The sequence below is a fragment of the Chiroxiphia lanceolata genome, chromosome 2 (genome assembly GCF_009829145.1).
Source record: "Chiroxiphia lanceolata isolate bChiLan1 chromosome 2, bChiLan1.pri, whole genome shotgun sequence".
NCBI lineage: Eukaryota > Metazoa > Chordata > Aves > Passeriformes > Pipridae > Chiroxiphia > Chiroxiphia lanceolata.
Genome location: NC_045638.1, coordinates 38,878,870 through 38,905,038, shown reverse-complemented (window position 1 = coordinate 38,905,038; position 26,169 = coordinate 38,878,870). Strand labels below are relative to the sequence as shown.

The 26,169-nt window shown below is 36.3% G+C and overlaps 1 protein-coding gene across 2 annotated transcripts in view; it reads left to right on the top strand.

Moving 5' to 3' along the window:
• Positions 1–26,169, top strand: part of TPP2 (tripeptidyl peptidase 2) — a 55,923-nt gene that overhangs the window by 26,298 nt on the left and 3,456 nt on the right. The window contains exons 18-29 of one of the 2 annotated variants that reach the window (XM_032678612.1): positions 167–283; positions 1,889–1,989; positions 4,004–4,100; positions 4,357–4,494; positions 6,297–6,541; positions 6,745–6,823; positions 8,738–8,776; positions 16,440–16,591; positions 16,690–16,786; positions 17,640–17,770; positions 19,084–19,291; positions 25,640–25,759. In XM_032678612.1, the coding sequence (XP_032534503.1) occupies positions 167–283; positions 1,889–1,989; positions 4,004–4,100; positions 4,357–4,494; positions 6,297–6,541; positions 6,745–6,823; positions 8,738–8,776; positions 16,440–16,591; positions 16,690–16,786; positions 17,640–17,770; positions 19,084–19,291; positions 25,640–25,759 (1,524 nt within the window). The remainder of the gene's footprint in view (positions 1–166; positions 284–1,888; positions 1,990–4,003; positions 4,101–4,356; positions 4,495–6,296; positions 6,542–6,744; positions 6,824–8,737; positions 8,777–16,439; positions 16,592–16,689; positions 16,787–17,639; positions 17,771–19,083; positions 19,292–25,639; positions 25,760–26,169) is intronic. The other variant, XM_032678613.1, reaches the window with a different exon arrangement.

The window sequence follows — 26,169 nt, the reverse complement described above, 5'->3', positions numbered from 1 at the left end:
ATTTGGTACTGTACAAATCTGTACAGTTGGAGTAAACTGGACATAAGAAGTCTTTTTTGAACTGTACTCTGATGTTTTTGTTGTCTTGGGAGAAGGAGGCTGGGGATTGGGATCAACAGAAGAGGAAGATGGGAGCTTGAGTCTAACTTTGTGCTTTTATTTCCAGGCTGGAAAAACAATTGAATTTTGTGTTGCTCGGTGGTGGGCAAGCCTTAGTGATGTCAGCATTAATTATACAATTTCTTTCCATGGTGTACTTTGCGCTGCTCCTCAGCTAAACATGGTAAGTTTTCCAGAGTCTTTATTTTTAATTATTTTGAAATCCTATGGTACCTCAAAAAAGAAAGATTTTTCCTTCTTGACTGTATTTAGAAAGAGTTAAAGTATCTTATACATGAGACGTTCATGTTCTCTCCTAAAAATTGCAAAATAGTTCGGTCCCACGGAAATACCCATTACCATTATTTATGCTTTTTTTTCTTTGCCTTTTCATTGTTAATCAGTAGTGGGAAAAGAAAGGAAAAGAACCCAAGCAAAACCCCTAAACTCAACACCAATAGAAAAAACATACTAAAAGACTGAAATTGTAAATATGCTTGCGCTAGCAAGTGTTTGTGTAAATAAATTTCGCTGGGCCCACAGTTCTTGAACTTGAATATCTAGACGAACATTGCTAAAAAGACAATACTCTCAACATCATATTCAGAATAAAATTTAATTAAAATTTATGTTCTGTTCAGTGTTTTATTGAGATTAGCTTGAGAGTCATCAATCTGATTGGGTTGAGGGTCATCATTTAGGGCAGTTGAAGGCACAGTGGATGGGTCAGTGTCATGCCTAAGGGTCTGTGACACTAAAGGATTTGACAAGTTGCTTAAAATGTTAGTATCATAATAGTTACAGTACTCTGTCTTGGTCCTATATTTTTGCTGTACTACGCAAGCTGGCTTAGCTTGACGCTGCCTCACTCAGGATCCTGAGAGCTCTTTGAGAACTGATAGGGAAATACATACATGAAGCAGCACCATGCCAATTTATCCTGACTCTTCTCTTTTTTTTTCAGCTGAAAGCCAGAGCAAATTATAGTTGTCCCATGGGTGAATTTAGATGTAGTCAGGCTCTAAGAGCTGAATAAACTGGGGGAAAAAGAGTGGGTGCAATGTGCTAAGGTCCCAGGTCTTCAATCAGTAGAACGATAAAAGAAGGATCTGGTGGTGGTGGTGTGCACAGCAACTGCCCCCAGCCCAGCAGGATTGCATCAAATAAATAATGGACAGTTAAAAATGAGAGAATAGGAACAGTTTTGCTCTTCCTTTTTGAGCACTGGTGACTTTCATAAAATAAATTTTAATAGTGATCATGTATAGTCTTTGTCATGGGATACTGCTAAAAAGAAAGTTTTTAAATGATTTTGCCCATCACTAGGTCTGTCTATGTAGTATTGTTTCTCTTTTGCAGAGTTAAGCTCTTCTGTAATAATAAAATACTTGCTTTAATATTCTAGATGAATAATATTTGCATATATTGAGTTACATCCTGAAAAAAATCATCCCAAATGTGCAAACAAAATCCAGTTTTGCTCAAAGTATGACTTGTCAGTTCTATGCAAAGTATTTATATATTATATATATATATATATATATATACTTATATAAGTATGTAAGTATATAAATAAAACTGTAGCCACACTTGCTAAAGTTTTGCAAGTCCTGGTATATCTGCTGTTGTAAAATAGAGAAGCACTTGCGATACTTTCAAAATCATGCAGTATTCTTGTTAAAGTGTAAATAATTACAGCTTGTGTTATATTTTTGAGGGATATAACAGGTGGTCCACATCTGATATTATAAGTGCACAGAAGCCTAATTGTTATATACTCTTTTTATAGCATGCTTCAGAAGGCATCGTACGATTTGATGTTCAGTCCCTGTTGAAATATGAAGATATTGCTCCATGCATAAATCTGAAAAGCTGGGTTCAAACACTCAGGTAGAGTTTCTGGGGAACTGTTTTGGGAGAGTGGGAAAACTAATTGTGCGTGGGGTTAAAACAGTAACATGTTAACAGTGAAATTCAGAATTACAACAATATTCTTGTCAAATTCAAAGTAGCTTTGGAAGCATCAATTAATTTTTCAGCATTCCCTCTTTTGGTTTCTTTATGGTGACTTCTTTCCATACAAATTAGTTTCCTTAAGCTAATTTAAAAAAAAAAATACAAAAATATTCCATTGCTTCTGAAGGAGACACTTAGAGGTAAAATGCATTTTAATATCTAAAAGGCACTTTAATACATAAAGAAACAAATTATAGAGTTATTTGGTGCTACTGTTTGTTGGCTTGGGTTTATGGAGTTTTTTTAAGCAACTGCTTTAGATCCTGCCCAGTTTGAACATGGGAAGACTCTTCTCTCTTGCTTGATTAGAAGTGTTTTTGTAGCATCTAGTGCAGAATTTTTTGTGGAAAGCTGTTTTTATCTTGTTGTCAGTTTGACAACAATGCTAATTTGGAAGAAAAGCTTTGTTGGAAAATTCCTAAACAGTGCAGCAATTATTACAGTTGGTCACTTCAGAAGGATAAAAAAATACCATGTGGTTGAAGCGGTGCTTTTAAGATGTGGGACAGACAATTCCATAGTCCTCAGTAGTCCAAAGTTTTCCTTTATTTGGGCCTGTCAGTGGAGACCTGGGGTCTCTCTCTGGAGGTTTTGGATACTTGTAACTGGAATTGAGGTCACTAAGAGTTTACTGTTTAATCAACTTGTCACCTAATGTTAGATTCAGAAATACTCAATTTGATATGCCTTAAGTGAGGAAATAAAACAGTCTCTTAATATAGCTTTGCGTCATTCTTGGTTTGAAAAATGGAGATGCTCTTAAGTCCTTGTAGTCTTTAAGGCACTTGTCTGACAGTAAATGAACTGCAATTAAGTAAACTATGGAGAAATACTTATGCATTTAAATTAAGGCAGAATAGTGTTTCTTGAATGAACTGAAGAGTCATAACACAGGGAAGAAAAATACTGAATGGCTTTTCATTCTGTCTCTTGTTTCAAATGCTTGGAGGCAGGGTGAATGTTAGGGAGGTGTATCATGTGTGGTATTACTCGGTTCTTAAGTCTTCTGTCAGCAGTCTATCTAGTGTCTACCAGACTAGGAAACCTGGGTTAAATGGACACGTGGTCTGACCCAGCATACACATCTTACTGGGTGACTAGTCTGTGATCTTGGCAGTGAAAGAGTTGGCAGAATCTTAGAGAAAAATTCTGATCATGTAGTTAAAGGTTGTCAGATTGAATGAATGAAATGTAAACCTAAATGATGCCAGGCCACCGTGATTCTGCTCCTCTTTATTTCTGAAGCTCAAATTTTCCTATATCATTATTATTTAGTTTATATTCTTTGATGCTTAATGTCTAAAGTGTTTGTGCTGCCCTGAGCAATGGCTTTTCCCAACTGTTTCTGAATTAACATACACTCTCTGTAGTGTACATTCTTCTATATTACTACTCAGATTTCTCAAGGCCACTTATAGATTCTCTTAAGATACAATCTTCTATAACAAGGAATTATCAACTGTTTCTTCTGTCTCCTAGTTGCCATACCATTAATCTTTTTGTTATGAATACAAGTGCTGATTTCAGCATGGATACTAGAAGTGTAACCTGATTTTTTTTTGTTGTTTGTTTCCTAAACCTGAGTCTGGTTTTCCTTTTTTTTTTTTTTTTTTTTAATGGCATTTTATTTTGAGTTTTAGATACGCTTGCTACATTGGCTTCCTTTTTTTTGGCTGTGTCTGTAATGTCATTAAACCTTGTTTTTGAACTGACATTAATTTTAACTGAGGAATATATGCTGCCTGGATAGCTACAATATTTAAGAGATGTTATTGCATTTGCTGAATTCAGTTGTACTTCAGAATATGCTTCTACTTAAGACAAATTTTGGTAGAGGATACATGTCTCTTAAGAGTATCTTTTGTTGTTTTTTGTTGTTTAACTGCAGACCAGTGAGTGCAAAAATAAAACCTTTGGGTTCCAGAGATATTTTACCAAATAACCGTCAACTGTATGAGATGATTTTGACATATAATTTCCATCAGGTAAGGTAACTGTGTTTTTCGAAGTCAGTAATAAGTACAGCATGTTTTCTAAAACCAGATAGATCTTAATTTTAACTAACTTCCTGTTAGAAAGGAGGTCTGGATTCACACTCTGGACTTTACATCAACATTCTGATTAAAGAGCTGCTTTTGCATGAAATGGGCCACAGTTCAGTTATCTTTTAGAATATGTGTATAAGGATTGTACTTGTTTTATTCTGTACAAGATTAAATGCCTTGACCTTTCTTTTAATAGCCTAAGAGTGGAGAAGTAACTCCAAGCTGTCCACTTCTTTGTGAATTATTGTATGAATCTGAATTTGATAGTCAACTGTGGATTATTTTTGACCAGAACAAAAGACAAATGGGTTCAGGAGATGCCTATCCACACCAGGTACAGAGTAATGTATATATTTTACCTTCTGTTTTCTGCAGACAGTGAAAATTTTCATTCTTTTTCACCACCTAGCCCTGCTGTTAGCTCTTAACATTTCCTGATGCACAGGTATAATGTTCTTATGTGTTCAGAAGAAGACATAGTCAATGGTGATGTATTTGTCTTTAAAAAATTGATAGGTTTGTGTCCATTAAATAGAACATGATTTTTTTTCCTCTTTTAAAGAAGGAGAAACAGGAAAAGCTGTTAACTTATGATTTTGACAGGTACTTCCCAAGAAGTGAATTCAAAATCTTGTCTTTATGTGCCTGTCAAAATCTGGGTTTTTTCAAGGACAATACCTTAAACTTTTCTATGAGAGGTGGAAAGAATCCATTATTTTTCTGCAGTTTGACTTGTCTGCTGTTAAATCAGAGGTTTCTGTATCCATGAAGCCTGTCATTTTCTGTGCTGGTGCTTTCTCCAAACAGCTTTTAACGCTTCAGCATGGTTTTCTTCTTGTTTCCATTTTTCAAAGGGAGATTTTTGCACAACACTTGTAGATACTGTAACCTCTGTGGAAATCTTACTGCTTTAACAGTTTGTGTGTCTGGATCATGGGGAAAGTAGGCAGGAAGTAAGAAAAAAAAGAAAAAAAAGAAGGAAAAAGAAGATGGTTTTGGTTTTATAGTTTTGAAACTTTTTTTTTACTAATCTAAAATCCCGTTGAACTTCATCAATAAAATGTTTATTTTAATAGATTGATCATCTCAGAAGTATACAAAAGATAGTTTCAAAAGACACGCTTTAAAGTTTATAAATTATTTTCAGAAATTGCGTTAAACTTCTGTTCCTTAACCTGCATTTTTAAGATGCTATAAAATCTAGAACTCTAGAAAAAGTACTTTGTTACTTTCACCTGGTGGACCACCATGCTGTATGTGGTATTGTGCATCATGGGACAATTCTAAAGCAACTGAAAATTAATTAATCCAGGAAGAAATAGCAACAGGAAGCATGATTCCCTAACCTAGGAGAGGGATATTCTGGGAGCAGGGTAGTTCTGAATTACTGTTCCTTTCCTCCTGGGGCTGCCTTTTGTATTATTGCAGCAGGAACAGCAAGGAAACTTAGCATGCTGCTGCTTCAAACATCCACATTGTTGCCCTTTTAGATTGACTGAAATGAAAGAATGTTTTCAAAACTAAGAATTTGATAGTCTGGAGGTTTTTTTCTTGGGTGATTTTATGTGGGGAGGGAGAGGATTCTTAGTTTTGTTTTGGGTTTTTTTGTTTGTTTCTTTGTTGTTGTTTTTTTTTAATAAATGGAGATTATTTATCTGCATATTTTTAACTGAGTGACAAGCTCAGGGCAAAGAGTCTGTCAGCTCTTTAAACTGCAGCCATAGATCTCACAGGAATACTGGGTCCCTCAATGTGAAAATTGGTAGTATTTGAGACAGTAGGAAATGTTCTGTGATCTCAACCCAGAGCACCCAAACATAGTACACTGAAAGTGTATCAAGGCAAACCTGCAGAGGTTTTGAACTGAAAGCTTAACAGGAATTCTGATTTGTGCCTGTTTTGTGGTCTGAAAACTTAATTTTTTTTTTCTCTCAGTACAAAATGTGTTTTGGCTGCTATCCTGTCTTGAAAGCACTCTGTTTTCAGGAGATTCCAAAACCAAGCAATCTAATATATTTAAATGGCTAGAACTATATGGATCAAGAAGAACATGCCAGTTTTATTTCTGGGGTTTGTGGGTTTTTTTGAATGGTGAAATATTTAATCTAGACATTTATGAGAACTTCTTTCTTTCAGTATTCTGTGAAACTGGAAAAAGGAGATTACACTATTCGGTTACAAATTCGTCATGAACAGAACAGTGAGCTGGATCGCATCAAAGACCTTCCATTTATTGTTTCTCACAGGTTGTCTAGTACCTTGAGCTTAGATATTTATGAAAACCATAGCCTTGCTCTCTTAGGGAAGAAGAAATCCAACAGTTTGACATTACCACCAAAACACAGTCAACCATTCTTTGTTACATCTCTGCCTGATGACAAGTAAGTTACTGAAGTCCTGTTTTTCCCATCTACATCTAACCAGCTGCCTCTGCACCTAACTAAAATGATACTTGAATAGTGTCTACCTATTCAGGCTTGGTAATTCCTCTTGTGTTGCTCTTTCACTGTTTGGCTTCTTCATTGTAGTTTTCATGGAACTTAATTAACCTGATTTTAACACTGAACTTACTTTCTTTGAACAGAATACCTAAAGGAGCAGGACCAGGATGTTATCTTGCAGGAAGTCTTACACTGTCTAAAACAGAACTTGGAAAGAAAGCTGTGAGTATATGAGATGGATGACAGTTTCTTCTTCTGAAACTTTTGTAGCAAGTGAATGGCATGCCAGGAAGTACTGTATTGTATGGGTTTGGTACTTTAAAGAGCGTTAGGTTTGATAATATATAATGCATTTTAGAAGCAGTTATTTCATTATAAAGTCAGCATAATTTCTAAGTAGCTCTAATTTTATTTTCATCTTCTAATTTCAAATTTAGTTGCATTTTCTAAATTGTGTCTTCTAGTTCTTTCACTCTGAAACCTTTTTATTTCTAGGAGCAACTGCTTTTTTGTTGTCATGGAGCCTTTAAAATTGATTTTTGTAACTCCATAGCTTACTGTAATTTTTGAATGAAAAATACATGCATCTGTAGTGTTTTGTGCATGTTGGTTCTGTAACAAGCACCTATACTCTTCCTTGCATGCATACAATTTTGAGCAAAAATACGTGTTTTCTAAATACCTACGTGTTACTGTTACCAAGTAGTAGGAATTTTGCTGGCTCGAGTACATAGATGTTCTTACCTGCTACACACTGATGTTGTCAACCACTAGTATGACTGTATGCTTCAACAGCAAGAGATAAGATCTTTGTGTGTGATGCTAGAAAAACAGCTGTAGGGTCTTTTTGCTCATAATGCAACATCCTGTGAAAAAATGGTTTTTAACTTGTATGACTTTCTAGTGCAACAGTGATTGTAGTAAGCACAACTATTTTCTGTGTATCTGGTGCTACAGTGTTTAGAAGATTCCCCTAGCTATTTTTAAACAAATGGCATACCCAAGATTAAATTTTAGTCAATCCTGGTGATTGTTAATACTTAAAAGGTAGTTCATCTATGTCCATATATCGCTAGATGTGGCTGAACAATATATATAAAATTAGAATATGTTTTCATACAAAATAGGTTTCTGTGAGTAGGGGGGCATATACCTTTACATCTTGTCTAGCATAAAAGTTTAGTTCCTTCAGTCTGATTTGGTTGTAGCTAGTACTTCTGGGACAGATTGCATATAACTGCAGGTGAGATAATGTCTGTCAGGAGAATTTATGTATCAGTGAGGAAAAACCCAGTAACTAGGACCTCTGAAATACCTAGTTTAATTATTTCTTTGTGATTCCTGTGAGGTTGTAAGTGTGCTTTTATGAAATCTGTGGTAAATTCATTACACTAGTGTAGTATAGTTTCCTTAACTAGAATCTGCACTTCCTTGAACTATTGGTTGTGATTCTTGCCCATTTTATTTTAAAACCAGACTAAGTGGGTATGTACAGTAGTTTCTGTGATAGGAAGGAGGAGGTAGGTAGATACTGCCTGTCAAATTTCATGTGATGGAGAAAAATTTCTTTCACGGAGAGAAGTTCTAGCTGAGGCGTGTCTCATGTCATAGTCTAAGGCATTACTGTTATGGTCATCTTTCACTGGAAAAAGGATGGTATCAAATAGCATCAGATACTTTCTGCTGCCTTTAGTCAGTCTCAGTATGTACCATGAGACAAAAAAGGAGGACTAGGCAGCAAAGTTGTCTCTAAGTCAGCAGGTGGATGCAAGGTAAGGGAAAATGTATCTAATTTCTGTATATTTATTATGAAATACAACAATGCCAGTAAACAGTCAACAATCTAAAAACTAAAATTCTGAGGCTCAGTTTCTGTAATTTATTAATTGAAGCTAAGTGGTTAACAACACTTGCTTATCTTACAGGAGGAATGGACTGTATACACAATGATGCATTGCTTTATTAATTTTGAAAACGTGAAAGAGCATGCTTTAAGAGCGTGTTTGAACATAGATGTGACTCTCTAAAAGTTGGCAATCTGTAGGTTGAAAGTATGACTATAATTGTACAGAGAAGGTGTCTCCATCCTGTGTGGTGTGTGCATGTTTTCTTACAGTATGTTATTCTAACTCCCAGGGGCAGTCTGCAGCAAAACGACAAGGAAAATTTAAAAAGGTACTGAATGTTAGTTTTTGAAAAAGATATGCTTAAGTCTTTTTGCATATGACTTAAAGAATTTGTCTACCAGTCTTGGTTTTTAATTTGTCTCCTTCATCTACCTACTTAGACCTGAATTATTTATTTCAGCACCTTACGTATGTTTACTGGTAGAATGACAAAACACTGAGAGGCACGTGAGCATGTGTATACTTTTGCAATAAGCGGTGTAAAATGCATGTGGTGATTAGTGGCCTGTATTTTTTCTCGTTATTAAATATTCAGGAATCTTAAGTGTTTGTGGTCTAGATTTTCTGAGGCAAGTGTTTCTGCCTATTCTGTCTGCAAATTGAGAATTGAATACGAACCTAACCCATTGATATAGAATTAAGTAAATGAATATCTAACTCTATACCCAATCTACTGAATTGAGAGTTGGCTTCATTACAGTCATAAAAAACACACTGTAGGAAGCAATATTTTCCTTAGGTGAGATGGACTTGGTGGAAAAGTCTCTCGGTTCATGTTTCTACTAAAATTGAATGTATTTTGTTACAGTCTAGAGTTTATACAGTTGTGTAGCAGGTAGTAGAATTTACAGAATGAATTTTGGAGTAGATATAAGATATTTTAGGTAGGGGGTGAGTGACTTTTAATACAGCAGCCTTTAATATTGTGCTTTCTCGTATTTTTATATCAGGTAATACAATAGTCTGCCAGAAGTCAGAGTGTGAAACAGTTTATTGAAAAAATGCAAAAAATACTCGGTTAGACTACCTTTATAAAGTTACTGGGTTTTTTCTTGTTAGAAATAAGATCTGAGAACCATGGATAACTCAGTCTGTTGCCACATTCTGCTATTTTGTTGACAGTGAACTTATAACTGAACCTGCTAACTTACTCTGGTCTTGGTGTAATAACTGTGTGGGAATGTGATTAGGCTTTACAAGGAAGGATTTTAGTGCACGTTGCTGAATTTTATTTTCATATCTGAAAATCATGCAGATGACTTTTAGTAAGTGAATGCAGATCACTTTTAGTAAGTGAATGTATGGCTTCCTGATGAGTAGGGTATAAAATCTTCACAAAGTGAATCTCTAACAAGGGAGTTAAACTGCACTCATACTTTAATTTGCATAACAAAACCTGTTAAACAGATCAGAGGTTTCATGTTCTGGGCTATTTTTTTTTTTTTTTTTTTTAGAACAGAGATTTGCATTCAGATATACTGAGCAGTATACCCACTCAAAATCAAAATAAAAACCACTGTTCTTGTTACTTCTGTCTATTACTCATCAGTGTACTAGCACCAAATAAATAAAACACAATGCTTTTCACAGCATTGTTCTGTAAGAGCTCTATTAATTAATGCATTTTTCTGAGAATACAACTCCAAGGCCTTCCTAGTTTACAAGTTTCAATACTTACCCTACCCTGTCCTAAGTTTACATGCAGGTAAGAATGTTTTCCAGCACAGAAAACTTGGGTTTTTTGGGTTTTTTTGTGACACAGTTGATCAAAAAAGTATGTGTAGACTTTCCGTATTTTTCACAGACAAGTCCAGGCCCTCTTGTAAGATTAGGAGTGTTAATTTACATCTGCCATTTTTATTTTATGTGTGGGGTTTTTTTGTTTTGGTACCAATGACTAGTCTGTGGAAGGATTTTCTTGTTGTTTTGGGATTTCTGGGTTTTGGGTTTTTTTTAGTTGAGGAGGGATGGAACTTGTTAGCTTGCACACATGTGCATGACACTATGAGAGATCCAGAGCAGATATTTCTGGTTGTTTGAAAGTACTTCTGTTTTCACAGAATTATAGAACCGCTGAGGCTGGAAGTGACCTCTGGAGGTCATCTGGTCTAACCCTCCTGCTTGAGCAGGGTCTCCTAAAGCTGGTTTCCCAAGACCATACCCAGCTGGCTTTTGAATATCTTGAAGGGTGGAGACTACACAACCTCTGTGGGCAACCTATGCCCAGCCTGGTCACCCTCACTGTGAAAAAGTGTTTCCTGATGTCCAGAGGCAACCTTCTGTATTTCTGTTCATGGCCATTGCCTCCAGTCTTGTCACTGTGCACCACTGAGGACAGTCTGGATTTCTCTTTACTCTCTCCCTGTAGGTATTTACACAGATAGAGGAGTTCAATCCCAAAATGCTCCACACCCCCCAAATGCCTTCTTTAGGCTGAACAGTCACAGCTGTTTTGCATCTTTCTTGCATCTTCATGGACCTTCACTGGGCTTGCTCCAGTAGATCCACATGTCTCTTTTACTGGGGAGCCCAGGACTGCACATAGCACCCCAGGTGAGGCTTCACTGTTGCAGAGCAAAGGAGAAGGATCACAACCCTCAACCTGCTGATAGTAAGTGTAATGCAACCTGGGATACCACTCGCCCTCTTTACCACAAAGGCACTGCTGGCTCATGTTAAACCTGGTGTCCATCAGGACCCCCAGCTCCTTTCCTGCCAAGCTGCTTTCCAGCTGGCTGCCCCACAGCATGTTCTGTGCTTGGATTTATTCTATTCGAGTTCTTCTTGTTGAGCTTCATGAGGCTCCTACAAGCCCATTTCTGCAGCCTGTCAAGGTCCCTCTGGATGGCAGCATGATCCTCTGGTTTATCACCCAGTCCTCCCAGTTTGATGTCATCAGAAGATGTGCTGGGAGTACCTCTGCCCCATCATTCAGGTCATTAATTAAGATGTTGAGCAGGATTCTGTCTAGTACTGATCCCTGGGGTACACAACTAGGTACTGGCCTCCAGGTGTGTGCCACTGATCACCACCCTCTGGGCCCAGCCATTCAGCAGGTTTCAATCTACCTGGCTGCTCATCCAGCCCATACTTGAACAGCTTCTCTGTATTGCATAAAAGCAGTTTGTGGTTATGTCAGGAAATAGCAGCCTAGTTTTCCAAAGATAGTGAATTCTTTTATAACTTGGACAAAAATGTCAATATGTTCTCTTTACGCAAAAACCAGGTGTCTTTGTTTTTACAATTACTGATTATAAAGCAGTTACAATCTGCTTACTTTTTCTCCTTGTCTCTGAGTTGAGTCCAGAACCCATTTAGAATGAAAACCAAATCATTGACTTTTTCTGGTCTGTAACAATAATTTTGTGTTGTTTTACATAATGCAGCTTTTGAACAGCAATATGTAACAACTAGCCAAGGGATAGAAAATTTCTACATCTTTCTCCCTGTTCTGCCATTCTTTCCTCTGATTTAAAGCAAGAAACGCATTATGCAGGTATTGATAAGTACAAGTGGGAGACTAATAAATAGCATTGTGAAGTCAAACATGAAGGGTGACTTCCTTTGAGCGTTAAGACACTATCCCTGTTTAATCATGAGGCCTTTAAAAATAGGATGAAGTATGTGTGTAATAAAATTTTGTGTAAACCTGGCTGATGACTTCAAGAATCTTAATTTTCCATTAAATTAGAGTATTATCATAAAAATAAGCAACACTGCACAAATTGTATGCATCTTAAAGCAGATTCAAATTCCATATGTGCATTCAATTGTGTATATGCAGAATTGCATTAATATGCAGATGCATATTAAATGAAAAATGAGACCTGGGATGTGTTTCTTGAAGGAGCTGTTTGCCTGTAGTTAGTTTTGCTGTGAATGCTTTGAAGTACAGAAAACAGTAGTTCATATGTGTTTTCCACATAAAGTACTAGAAATTGAATCACTAGACGAAAATCTTTAAAAATTAAAATCTTGAAGCAAAATTAACAGTTAATTAAGCTAGAGAGGTGATTGTTTTGAGCGCATTGTTCTTGTTTATGTATGCAGTTTGTAGTTCTAGTTAAAAGTAAATTCATACACAGAGTACACTGACCAAAGTGCATATCCTATCTACTTCCAGAGTTTTTAATACTCCACAAATTTTTAGAGGATAAACAAAAAGCATCTTTTGCATTAATTTGAAAGATTATTTAAAGTATTTTTTCAATGGATAATATATTCTCACTTGCTCTCTTTATCTGCCTACAGTTCTGTATCTTTTTATAGGTATATGTAAAATCAGTACACTATTCTAGGAATTCTGTTCAGAGGGAAGTTTGAACAAGAAAACAAGCTGAAGTGCTGAATTGTGAAGAACTGCCTTTCTTCTCCTTGGTTTCTAATGATGAATGTCTCTTTGATGGCAATGACAGTGCCATTCTGAGATCTTCTGATATCTAGGGGGTTGCCAGGTTTTATAAATGATCCTAGTGTTTGCAGACAGAATAGAGAAAGAAGCTTTCAGTCCATCTTACGGTCTTGTTGTAGTTAAATTATATGTAACTAAATATGATAAGCACCTAAACTTTATTTATCCCATGAAATAAGTTTGAAGTCTGTGTAGAAGAGTGTACCTCTTATTCTGTAAGCTCTTTTAATAGGAGGGTGCCTGTGTCTGAAGCTCATTGATTTCCTTTCAGTGGTCATAGCTTGTAATGCTTGCAGAATCTCATGACCAAAAGTATCTTACTGAGAGAATGGGGAGATGACATTTTATTGTTGATGGTTTAGCTACATAGAATTAGTCTGTCTGAGTGAAAGTGTTTTTCCACATAAATGGGTTTTTGTTAATCCAGTTATGCTTGGTTTGAAACTTAAACCAGAGTAGTATATTAGAGCCTTCTCATATAGAGAGGGCTTGAGAATGCAGATGTCATTTAGATACGTAACTCCAAAAATAGTTGCCAAGATCAAAAAGGACTTTCAAGAGAGAAATCCTGAACTATTGGAAGAATATGTCTGAGAATGGCTGGTTTCCTTCTAAAGAAAATATTAGTCTCAATAGAGGACATCTTTTAGAAAACATGGTAAACTCATTCAGATTTTTGTGCTTACCTAACCTGTTAGGTATCTTAAAATGTTAGTTTGTTTCAATGGACTACATTGCTACATTGTTGGTTTCTACTGTTCTCATTACCTTAGTGAGCCCCTACCATATTTCTGACCTCTGTACCTTCCTGCATGTGCTTACTTCCATGACCTCTTTCGTTGTGCTCTGACCTAGGTCTTGCTGAGTCTTATTTAGCTGTACTGACATATTTGAAATGCATGTGTGCAGGATAGTTCCTGTGAAGGAATTATTCTTTATATTCCTGTTATTATATTCTTATCCTGTAATTATATTTTTTTTTCTTTATATGATTCCTGTGAAAGAATTCCTTTAATGTAGATTAGTTGTCTAAACTACTTAAAAAACCCGGTATTTAAATGTCAGTGTTGTTGTTCTATGATTACATATTAAGTAGCTCAAAAAATTGTTTTAAGGGAATATTAATGTCACTGTTACCAGTACTGTGTTGGATAACACATAGCAAGTTACTGGTCTGTTTGAATTATCAGTTCAAATAAAATTTTTCTGCGTCGATGTCCTTGAATGTTTCAGAAGTGTAGTGTTCAAGTTCATTATTGCAATGTGGCAGTTTGAGCCACATGAGAAATCCAAAATCCAGTTTCCAGGCTTCCCCACCCCTTCCCACAATTTATCCTAACACCGAAGAGAAAACTTTCAGGCCAGAGGCTTCTATAGGGGAAAGGGGAAGTATTTACATTTATTTACACAAATAAATATACTGTACAAACTAAAAGCAACTATATATATATTATTACACTTCTATCAGTCCCTTTGAAGCTTCTCCTTTTAACTTTAGTCCAGGAAAAGCCTTTTCAGGCTGATAAGTAACCAGTCTCTCTCTCGTGGGAGTGTTCGGGGACCCGAACGCTCCCCCCTCAACAAGCTCCAGCTGTTTGTGGAAGTTCTTCCTTCCTCACAAAGTCCAAGAAGGTAGCTCTGAGTCCTTTCTGCTTGGTCCTGTGTCATTTCTGCTGTGTGATCTCTCTCTCTTGGTCTCATACCTTGGTTCTGTAGGCTGCTGTAGTGTAGGTTATCAACGTACGCGTCCTCCAAGTCAGTTTTCAGCTGCCCCGGGTCAAACTTCAACAGGGCAACTCCCGAGCCTCTCTCTCTCTCTGGCCCGTCTCCAATTTTGCCTGGGATTCTTTTCCCCAGCACCGAGCTGCTTCGTTATCAGCCCATCCACTTCACTCTGCTTCAATGCTGAGCCTTGCACCACTCCCACTAAACAGTGAGAGGGAAAAACAGCCCCCTTCTGCAGCCTGGCTGCAAAGGGGGGGAAAGAAGAAGAGGGCCTGGCCGCAGGACCTGCCTCTCTCTCGCTTACCAGTCATGTCCCTCACAAACATACACTCACTCCAATGCTGTCTCTAACTCTGGCCTAGGCAGAGTTGGGGGCCGCAGGGCTCCCCTTTTCCCCCCCGGAGGGGGAAGAAGGAGCCCAGCCACCCCCTGGCCTCCTACACCTACACGCAGCAGACACCAACAGAAACTGCCAACAGCTTCCGGTGCTGTGATATATGATTTTGAGCAGAAGCAAACAGGACGAGTGGTGATTGGCTCTCCAGGGAACACTGCCCTGGCACCCAGTCACCTCTGAGCCCCCGACTCTCAGGGGGGGCCAATCTTAACCCATGACAGCATAGCAGTTTCTAATAACCACCCTTTTACCTGCTATTTAAGTAACCTTAAGTAACTCCATCTTGTGCACAAGGTTTCATTTTATTCCACAACACTGACATGGTTTATGGAAAGCTTTCCCACAAATGTATTGTGGAACAATTGGTAAGAATAATTAAATTGCCACAGTGATTGAGCATGCAACTCAATATTTGGCACAATGTTGCAACAGAGTAATGGTATCTAGAGGATGTAAACTTTAATGATCTTCTATGAAACATCCTATATGTAACCTAACGGGGCATGTGCCCTCACTGTTTAGGGAAAAGCTTTTTTAAAGATTGCAACACAAAACCCAAAAAGAACAAAACAGCCTCCCCCAGCAGTTGTAATATTTTAAAATGAGTGACTGAAATCTAATGTTAGCTTATTTGCAAACTTATATGTAAGTTGCCTTGGGAAAAGGACTTCAGAGCATTGTCAAAGATGAGTTAGCTGTAGGTGATTTTATTATGGTAATTGTTGACTAGTATAGCATGAACTCAAACTATAGTGATATTTGTATAAGTATATAGTGTTTAAAAAAAAACTTGCTATTGTGATGACTAATTTGAGCACAGGTACAGATGAAACTGGAAAGTCTGTAGCAGTTGACTGTAGATACATCAGCTAATTCAGTAGGCACATGGAAGAAATAGTATCTTGGGTGGAATAAGTTTGTATATCCTGTGACATGTTTTGTGCTTATCCTACTGTGATATTTCTTAGAATTCAGTCATCTTTATTAATTTGCTTATTTCCAGATTTATAGGATAGGATCTCTAACTGTCTTCTTTTCCTTTGCCTTTATCCAAGTTATTTGCTTTTTTTATAAACAAACAAAAACCCTTCCATGTTTCTTATTCCCTAACTAATACCTTTTAAAGTTATATGAATACAAAAATGTCAAACTTCATAAATTTTAGGCTTTCTTTTCTTACATCTAGTGTGCTGTATTAATATTTATGTCCTTGCATTGCTTAGAATAAAAAGTTAAAACAGTTCCTGAATTCTTAATGTCTAATACCTTTGCTCTAAGAATCCTTACTCGTTGTATGTGTAGCTCAGAGTAGTTGCTGGCTATGATTTGGCTTTTATATTGCATCAGAAAAAAATGTACTGTATCCCTTTCAGTATGTGTCTCTTTTCCCACCTCCAGGATGTCCTTACTGTTCACTATCATCTGATACCATCACCATCAAAGAGTAAAAATGGCAGCAAAGAGAAAGAAAAAGAACAGGAAAAAGAAAAAGACGTAAAAGAAGAATTTGCTGAAGCTTTAAGAGATCTAAAAATACAGTGGATGACTAAGTATGTCTGCAGTCCTTGCTACACAAGCTTTAAGCAGCTTGAAATTCAAAAAAATATTTAGAATCTGTACTTTCATGATGTATCCTCCTCTCTTCTAGGCTAGATACCACTGACATGTATAATGAGTTGAAAGAAGCATTTCCTAATCATCTTCCGTTATATGTTGCAAGACTTCATCAGCTGGATTCTGAAAAGGTTATTTAACACTTCTTAAACTCAATACATCCATGTAGCCTGAAAACTGAATCTTTCTTCCTATATGTTGAAGTGACTGTACCCAGTACTATAAAGCAGAAATTCCTAATTAGAGTGACAACTGCCTCCTTAACTGGTGGTGGTTTACTTAATCCCACAGCAGGGTGAAAGTATGCTTAACTATACTGTTTGCTTATCAGTTACTCCTTGCTCGGTTAAACAAATTGTAAGTTTCCTTACTGGTTTAGTCTACAACAATATTATTCTGAATGGTGGTTATTGAGAAAAACACACATCCCAATCTGTTCCTCTACTGGATTGGTAATTTCTTCTAGCAGAATTGCTTAGACAACTGAGGACAGTAATCCCCTGAAATGACATAGCTAAATCGAGAATCTATACTAAAAAATGAGAACTGTGAACAGAAAAGTTTACATCTGAGTTTTTTTATGTTGAAGATAAAGACCTTTGTGTATATGCCACCAGCTTGAATATTTTTCTTTTCATTTGGTTCTGATTTTAAATTTATTTCTGAATTGAATAACTGCTACCATTATTTAAGAGTATTGATTTGTACTGAAAGGTGATTTTTTTTTCTATAAACTCTGCATTTTCCATGTACCGACCTCATATTTTTCACTGTTTATTTTCAGTGAAATGGACTACGTATGCAGGAAATCTTGCAAACTTTCCAGATTTCTTTAAGCAAACTTTGGAGAAAGGGGAGAAAACGACAGGTTTAATTATCTAGTGTTACTTCTGCATAACTTTGCAGTTATCCTAATGTAGTGTGTTATCCAGTGAAGCAGTGTGATTTCTTAGAGCTGAACATCTTTTTTTATTCTTCCTTTAGGAACGAATGAAAAGACTAGATGAAATTGTTGCAGCTGCAAATACTGTAATCTCTCATATTGATCAGACAGCATTAGCAGTATATTTTGCCATGAAGACTGATCCCAGGCCTGATGCAACTGCTATAAAAAAGTACCTAACCAGTAAATAATTTTCTTGCATCCTATTTTTGTAATCTGTGTACTTTGTCTCTGCATATAAGAAACTGAATTACTATAACTTCGATAACTTGTGGTATTTTTGGGACATAGGTAATTTCAAATTTGACTATACAATTACTGTGTTTTCTTATTATATCTCCAGAATGCAGGAACACTGAAACCTGCAATTTTTCATTTACTCAATAAAATAAACGAGGGTGCTTTTAGGATTTAATTGTATCAGAAAAATAGAGTATTAAGTTTTTGTATCAAGCTCAATCTAAGATCAGAGGGACCAGCAGAATATTAGTAGAAGTGTGTGTTTTGAATACCACATGCCTTTTCTTTATCTTTTGCAATCATTCAGATCTGTATTTGAAGACAAAATTGACATCAGCCAAAGAACTAACTGCTTGCAAAAGATTTTATTTCTAATAAGCATGATAACCATACTTCTGCTTCAGAGTATTTTTGAGACTCATTGTTTTTCTTTAGTTTTAGATTGTTCCTCTTAATTACCAGCGTGTATATATCTATCTCCAAGAAGACAGTGTTTTGAAGGTGACATCCTAGTCTAGAGAATAAGTGGTGGATTTTGCTGGATGTAGTATGGTGCTGTTTTAGTCACGAACAGAGCAACAGATTTGAAGATTAGGCCCTCGACATGGGAGATGCATATTTGTTGATTAATATTAATTAATATTAATATTAAAATAGCATATTTCAATTGTAAATGTAGTCCATCTGTTCTGGCTATCCTGAATTCAGATTTGTGGGTAATTTTAGAATTGCTGTTGTAAAAGCAAAGCCATGACATAATAAACTTCATTCTAAACATTTCTTGGTAAGTTGACCCATTAGGTCATGCGGTTGAATCTAACATCTGAAATTAAACACCAGATTCAATGGTGCTTTAAATGGATGCAATTCCTTTGAAGTCAGCAGAATTGTATCTGCTTATGTTAGTGGTGGATTCAACTCTCTCTGTTGATAATGCCAGGAACTATAAAGCTGTATATCTAAATGCTGGCTTACTTTTAGAAGTCTGAGTTGCCCTTGCCTTAAGACGTCAAAGGCATTTCAGACTTAAAAGAATGATGGAGTTTCTGTAATGCATAGTGTCTTAAGGTAATTTTTTACGATTATTTTAAGTTATAGTAACTAGCCTTGGTTTAAAAATTATCTTTGTGCTTATTTTCATTTTGCGTATACTAACTACTGTAAACTCAATTGGCACTGATTCTGTTCTTAATGAGGTATCTGCAAAAATTCTAAATATTTTTTCATGCTGTTTTCTTTTTCTAGTGAAATGGAAAAACAGAAGAGTACTTTAGTGGATGCACTTTGTCGAAAAGGAAGTGCACTGGCTGACCAACTGCTTCATCTGCAGGCCCAAGAAGGGGCTGCTTCCAGTGATACAGAGGGCAAAGATGAGGATCGTGAGAACTGCTCAGAAGCTTTGACAGAGACATTCTGGGAAACAACAAAATGGACTGATCTTTTTGACAGCAAGGTAAGAGACCAGAACAGATTTTTTTTTCTTTTGCATGTTGGTTTTTCTGATAGTTTCTCCTGGAATTATGCACCACCTTTGTGTGCACAGCCTCGTACATTCCTCCCTTGTACTTTTTCATGCTGTCCCCATATCTTGTGCTTCCTAAATGACCTTTTTCCACAGAGATTTTACCAAACCTGTCAAATCCATGGTAAGCCCATCTCTGCGCATATGAATGTAGAGGTTAAGAGAAGGGTATAGGGCAGTACCAGATTTACATTAAAAAGCTACTTGCTTTATTGAATTGCTTCTTTCTGTACTTTCCAGGGAATATTTTTGATTAACCTCTGCACTGTTGTAGCTGTGCACACAGAAGTGTGCAGCATCCCTACTCTGTTCAGTCCTGCATGCTGTAGTCTCTTCCACACCATGGACAAGAGAAGTTCTGTGTTTTGCTGTCAGTAGTATATGTAGAGGTAAAGGAGGAATCCCTTGGAAATAATTACACTTATGTTTTTATTAGCACAGACTTCCTTGACATTTCAAGGTTCCTGATCCTGAGACTTGAAATTTTTTTTTGTCTGCTTCATTCAAGACAGTTATTCCAGAAGGAAAAAAAGTCACCGTAGGTGATTAGTTATGTAGTTTTAATTTATAAAGGTTATGACTTTGTGTTTTTGGCTGTTGAGCTATGTAGTTGCTGTACTTAGCTGTCACATGTGACTGTTTTAGTAGAAGATGAAGTGACCAATGTACTTGTTTATAATTGAGTAAAATTACAAAAGCACTTCAAGTAGTTAAAAAAAGAAAAACTTTGAAAGTGGAAAAAAAAGCCCCAAAACATTTAACTTCCTTGGCAGTAAATAAACTTCACATAAGAACTTATGCTTTAGGTGGAGGCCTGAACAAGAAGTTTGACGGTGCTCACTCTCTCTTAGTGTATATGCCCTTGTACCCATACATCTTTTCAGCATACCTCTCCTAATCATTAACTGATTATAATATTCTGTGGTAGCAGATTTTGTGCTTTAATCATATTCCCTGGTACGTGATTTTCTTGCTGTCTGTTTGTAAATGCAGTACTTTGTTCCAGTATAGTAACTCCTGGCTTACTTCTGTCTTCTGTTTTTTATTTTTTAAAGCTGATAGAATTTCAGGGGAAAAATGCCTATATAGACATTCTGTTGGGAGTTTATTACTCTTTGTTAATGGCTTTTTTTTTTCAAGACATGTAGTGATTCCGGGTAATGTTGAGCTGAATGCTCTGGGTCGGGAATAAGTAACTGGTTTGAGTTCTACAGATTAGTAACTTGAACCTTTCTCTTTGAGTGGCTTAACTATGGATTTGTCTAAGTGCACATTCAGATTTTGCTCTGAAAATTTATGCTGCTGTGTTGTTAAATTGGTACTGAAAAGCCAACAAAACTGTTTTACATTTTTGTAGCATTTCGTATGGAAATTACTTCCATCCTGTTTATGTAGTACGTTTGTCTTCTTTTTCCTCTTGGTTTTACTGCTCAATTTGAAATCTAAACTGATTGTTGGTCAGGAGACCTACAGAGCTACTTGCTCATTCCCCTGCGGTGGAATGAGGGAGAAAACTGGAAGAGTAAAAGTGAGAACTTTCAGGGTGAGATAACGACAGTTCAACAGGTAAAGCAAAAGCCACGCACACAAGCGAAACAAAACAAGGAATTCGTTTGCCACTACCCATGGGCAGTCAGGTGTTCAGACATCTCCAGGAAAGCCAGGCTCCCTCATATGTAACTGTGACTTGGGAAATCAAATGCCATCACTCCAAATCTCCCCCATTCCTCCTTCTTCTCCCAGCTTTATATGCTGAGCATGACACCATACAGTGTGGGATATCCCTGTGGTCAGTTGGGGTCAGCTGTCCTGGTTGTGTTCCCTCTCAACTCTTTGTGCATCCCCAGCCTGCTCACTGGTGAGGTGGGGTGAGAGGCCTTGACTCTGTGCAAGTGCTACTCAGCAATGACTAAAACATCCCTGTGTTATCAGCCCTGTTTCCAGCACAAATCACAAACAGGGCCCCATACCAGCTACTATGAAGAAAATTAGCTCAGCCAAAATCAGCACAGAAATGAAAGAGAAGGAAGGGTAGAGTGGAGTAGTCAAGTCAGACAGGAGACAGACTTTGTATGAATGTCCTTCAGTGAGAATCCTCAAGAAGCAGCCAGCTTATTCTAAAGCAGCGTGTAGTAAATTAAAATGTGGACCTCTTCTGTATGTGGACATGGCACTTGAAAGATGGAACAGCTGGATGAGAAAGCATGGAAATAAGGCTTTTGAATACTGCACTGATCATTCAAGTATATATAGAGAGCTTTAGATAGAAACATTGCTTTAAGTGTTTTTAGTTCTAAGCTTTCTACCAATCAAATTACATCCAGATGTCAGTAATTAAAAGGCTAAGTAAATTTTTGAAAACAAAGAGGTGAATCAGGAATGTCGTCACTTTTCTGTGTGCTTCTGCTCACCCTCTAGTAAACCAAGTACTGTCACTTGTTTCATCTCTCCTCCGCAGATTGTTGCACCTGTGTGGCCACAGGGCATTTGTTGGTTTCCTTCAATTGCCTGTTTTTCATGGAAATGTTGTGCTTGTTCCCTGTATTGTAGCAAATGTGTAGGGAAGTAAATTTCCTTTTGATAGTAACTGCATTTGTTCACACTTTCAGCTCTTCTCTGAAGGTTCATTTTAAATGAAACATGAAAGAAAATATTTATGTCCCCTGTGTACACAAAAGCATTTTAAGTAAACTCTAGTTGAGACAGCTTTTGATTGCTTATGCATTTAATTGCTTATGCCGACATGTTTATGACAGCACTGTAGGGTCTTCAGTAATGGAATATAAGTTGTGCAGTTTTTCTTTTACCTAGAACATAGCTTTAAGTTTTGTAGGCCAAAATCCTCAGTTTTAAACAAAGCTGCTACGGGAGAGTAGTAGGATGTTGTATGTTTGTTAATGAGAATGACCAGTCTGTATAATTTAATTCCCCTCAACCTTTATTAGCTGTTGGGGACAAACCTAAAGTCACATTTAAAAATAAGTTTAAAAACAAGTAAAAGGTGCAGACTTTTCCATCTTGTCTTTTAAACATCTTTAGCCTGGATTATTTTTCCTAGTACTGTCTGCACCATTAGATGCAGCTGTCTCTTCCAGGTGGTTGTATTCAGTCACTGCCAAAAACTTGCTGCTGGATACTTGATTCCCTTAACTGCCTTCCCTCTCTTGAAAATATGAGTTAATTTTTTTATATGAATAATACTTTAATCTGTGATAAAGCAGTCGATAGAACTTAATTACCATAGTTTATTACCTGAAAAAGCTTGTTTGCTGGGAATTGTAAACATTATAACCCCAGTGTTCTTGATCAGTAGTTGCAATATGTTATCTACACATTATATTGTTTAATCTAGTATTTTAATGATTTGTACATGTAGATATATTTTAATCAACTGCTTAAATAATGAAGTAATTGATTATACAAATCTGTTTTCATAGGTAACAACATTAGGACACTAGAACAGGTTTTTTAGGTAGTTTAGTGTAGCTGGATTCAAACACTTTTCTAAGAGTATTTTCAAGTTTTTAAATACTTCAGCCCTACAAATGTTTTAGGAGAAATTGTTTCAGCATTTTGCTCTCCTAAATATCTTTATAGCCAATAGCAAGTTCGGCAGCTAATTAGGAGTCAGATGTTCAGCCATTTTCATGGGTTTGACTCCTAGCACATGGAGTATTCCAGGCCATTAGCTTGGGGAATAAAGTATCTAACAGTGATATCTTTTTTTTCCTCCCCTCAGTATCCTAGAAGTATGCGTTGCCTTTTCTTACTACCCTTTTTATCACTCTTTGTACAATCTCTGGGCTGTATCACTTGTGATGTAAAAGCTAGCCCTAATTGTATTTGTTGCAATTATGAAATAATATTAATATACTTTGAATTAATTCCTCTTCTTTCATCTAGAAATTTGCTTTTGGATACTACAAATTGGTTTCTTTGCTGGTTTTATACATTCATATAGCAGCTGTTTTTTGTTTTATATCTTAATAGCATTCCAGTTTACATTTTGTTTACGCACATCAAGGAACCATAATCTTTACTTCTGTGACCTTATAAAGCTTGCAATGATTATAAGGCTTAATTTGACCAATATGTGTACAAGTTGTAAAATATCTTAACATCTTTTGTTTGTAAACCAGTTCCGATCTTAAAGCAATTATGGATTGTTCTTAACTTCTAAAGTGCTAATGAATTTTTAGTAGTTTTACTGAACTTGTATACGGTTGATTGAGGGGTTTTTTCGAAGCACTACAACAGAAATTGTCTTCTATCAAGAGCTCTTGGAGCATTGTTTTCAACCTTTTGGTCCAGCAGAGAACCTTTTTCTCATTTAGAAATACCCAAACTTTTATTTGGCCAGAACAAGGGTGTTTCGTAAAATGCTTTGTTTTCTTGCCACAAAAACTCTAGGAAGCCCTGTTACGAAAGAAATGCTGTCAAGTGGCTTTCCTCCTGCCTTTATCACTGATGTTCAATAACCATTCAAAACTTAGAGGGTCAGGTAAGAGCTTTCTTAATAGAGCAGTGACATTATTTCTGGTTAGCCTCCAATATGTTATATTTGCTGAGAGCTCCAATGCATTTTTCATTTGATTTTATTTTGTTTGTTTGTTTTTTGTTTTGTGGTTCTATCATCTTTTACAGAAGGGAATTTTTTTTTTAAGTTTAGTTTAGCCAACTAAATGCTAATGGATCCACTGAGAGGTTATTCAGAAATGTTTGCTAATGTGTTTTGCTTTAGGAAAATATCCAGAATAATTGGATTGAGAATGCAGCATGGCAAAGTGTTTTTCCAATAGCAATATTTGGAAAATCGTATCTGTGAATGGTGCTGTATGCTCATTGTTGCATATATGTGTGTGTTTTAAGCTACAACAGATTAAGTGAATACTTCAACACAGCAAAATAAGTACCTGAAGATAGAAGAAGAAGAATGAGGAACTCTGAGTACTTGACGTAGTATTTTGGAGCTTCAAAATTGCACCTTTACTTGCTTGATAATTGAGCTTGTTATTTCTTTTTTACCTGTCCTTTAAATATTGATCCTGCAAAGACTTGTGCATGTGATTAACACTAAATTAAAGTGTTCAGGCTGCTAAAATTAGACAGGTTCTTCAGTCCTTGCAAGATTCAGGTCTCTGGTTCCTTAATGTTTATATTCTTGAGATATATTTATTTTTTTTATGCTGTAATGCAAAGCATATTTCCAAACATCCTGTAAGAGTTTTTCTTAGCTTTTCTTAATGGGATAATTTAAGTGGGAAAATTTAACTTTTATTGTGGAGTCAGAGGGAAGGACAAATATTGTAATGAATGAGGGGAAATGAATGGCAAACTCTAATACAAGATTTCATAAACACTACCAACAACAGACACACCACCATATTCACCAGCTTTACTGCTATGTCACTTCTCAGTAAAATATAAAAAATACCTATTTGCTATGAGTGTTCCAAAGGGAATAAAAGATAAGCGTCTTGATGGCTCTAATTTTTAGCACTGTAGCTGGTGAAATGGTATGAACTATCTTGCATCACCCTGAATGCCATCAGTGTTTGGTGTTAAGGACCTGATTTATTTCACATTAGCGCTCAAGGAGACACATTTGTTTGCTTATGTGAGTTACTGCATTGATAAGGACTGTCAGCTGGCTCTTTAGTTAGTGTTATCAAGAGAAAGCTTTTTTTATGATCTCTTCTTAAGAAATTACCAATAGTGAGGAGCTCACCTAAAACCTGAGGCTTGTCTTCATGCTTACCTGTCTTCATTGCTTTTTTATAATAATGTGCATTTCTCTGTCTGTGTCTGTATATATATCATTCACTATGTACATTCATACTTTTTTCTGCAGTAAGTTAGTGACTACCTAGGAATCAAAATTCTCAGTTGGGTCTTTGCTTCTGTGGGTTGAAGATATACCTGCCTGGTTCTTGATTTTTTTGTTTAAATTTTTTTTTTTTAATGTACCATACGGTTGCCTCTAGAGAATGAAAATCCAAAGAAGCTAGAAATGTGATAAATGAAAAATTAGAATAGTGACATCTGTGTTACATAAGATGTTCTGAAGTCAAATATGTTCGTGAAGTCAGAAATAGTCTCTAGGAAGTTCACGTTTATGACTACTACTGTGAATCATCTGTTTTACTGCAAAGAAAAAGCTATCTTCTCTAAATGTTTTATTTTGAATCACTTCTTCTACCTGAACAGAATTTGCTATTACTTGTCAAACCGTGTAAGATATACTTAACTTGTTTTGGTTTTTTTTAATTTACATTGTAGGTTTTGACTTTTGCCTATAAGCATGCATTGGTAAATAAAATGTACGGGAGAGGTCTCAAGTTTGCCACAAAACTTGCAGAAGAAAAGCCAACAAAAGACAACTTGAAAAACTGCATTCAGGTAAGCAGTATTTGGTCAAGTAATGGACTATGTTCATGCTGAGTAAACTTTTAAGAGCAAGATATAAGACTTTTGGAATTTTTGATACTTTTTACATTTTAGAAACCACTAAATGGAACATTTTATCTTTATCCAGGCTTTGGCAGCTTGCCCTCCATTTTTGATAGAGATTTCTTCTTTCTTTTTCTAGAATAACTCGTTTGTGAGTAACTGTCATTTTTAGCAGATTTACTTTCTGGAACTTCCTTTGGGACATAAAGGAGGTAGACAGCTTAGCCAAAGATATCTGCATATTTAAAATCCTGTTATGTTGCTGTTTAACTACCATTATTTTTTACTATTATTAATCATAGTTACTGTTAGTAGAATATAGGTGGAGAATTAATGGAAATTACGGTAGTTCCTAGGAC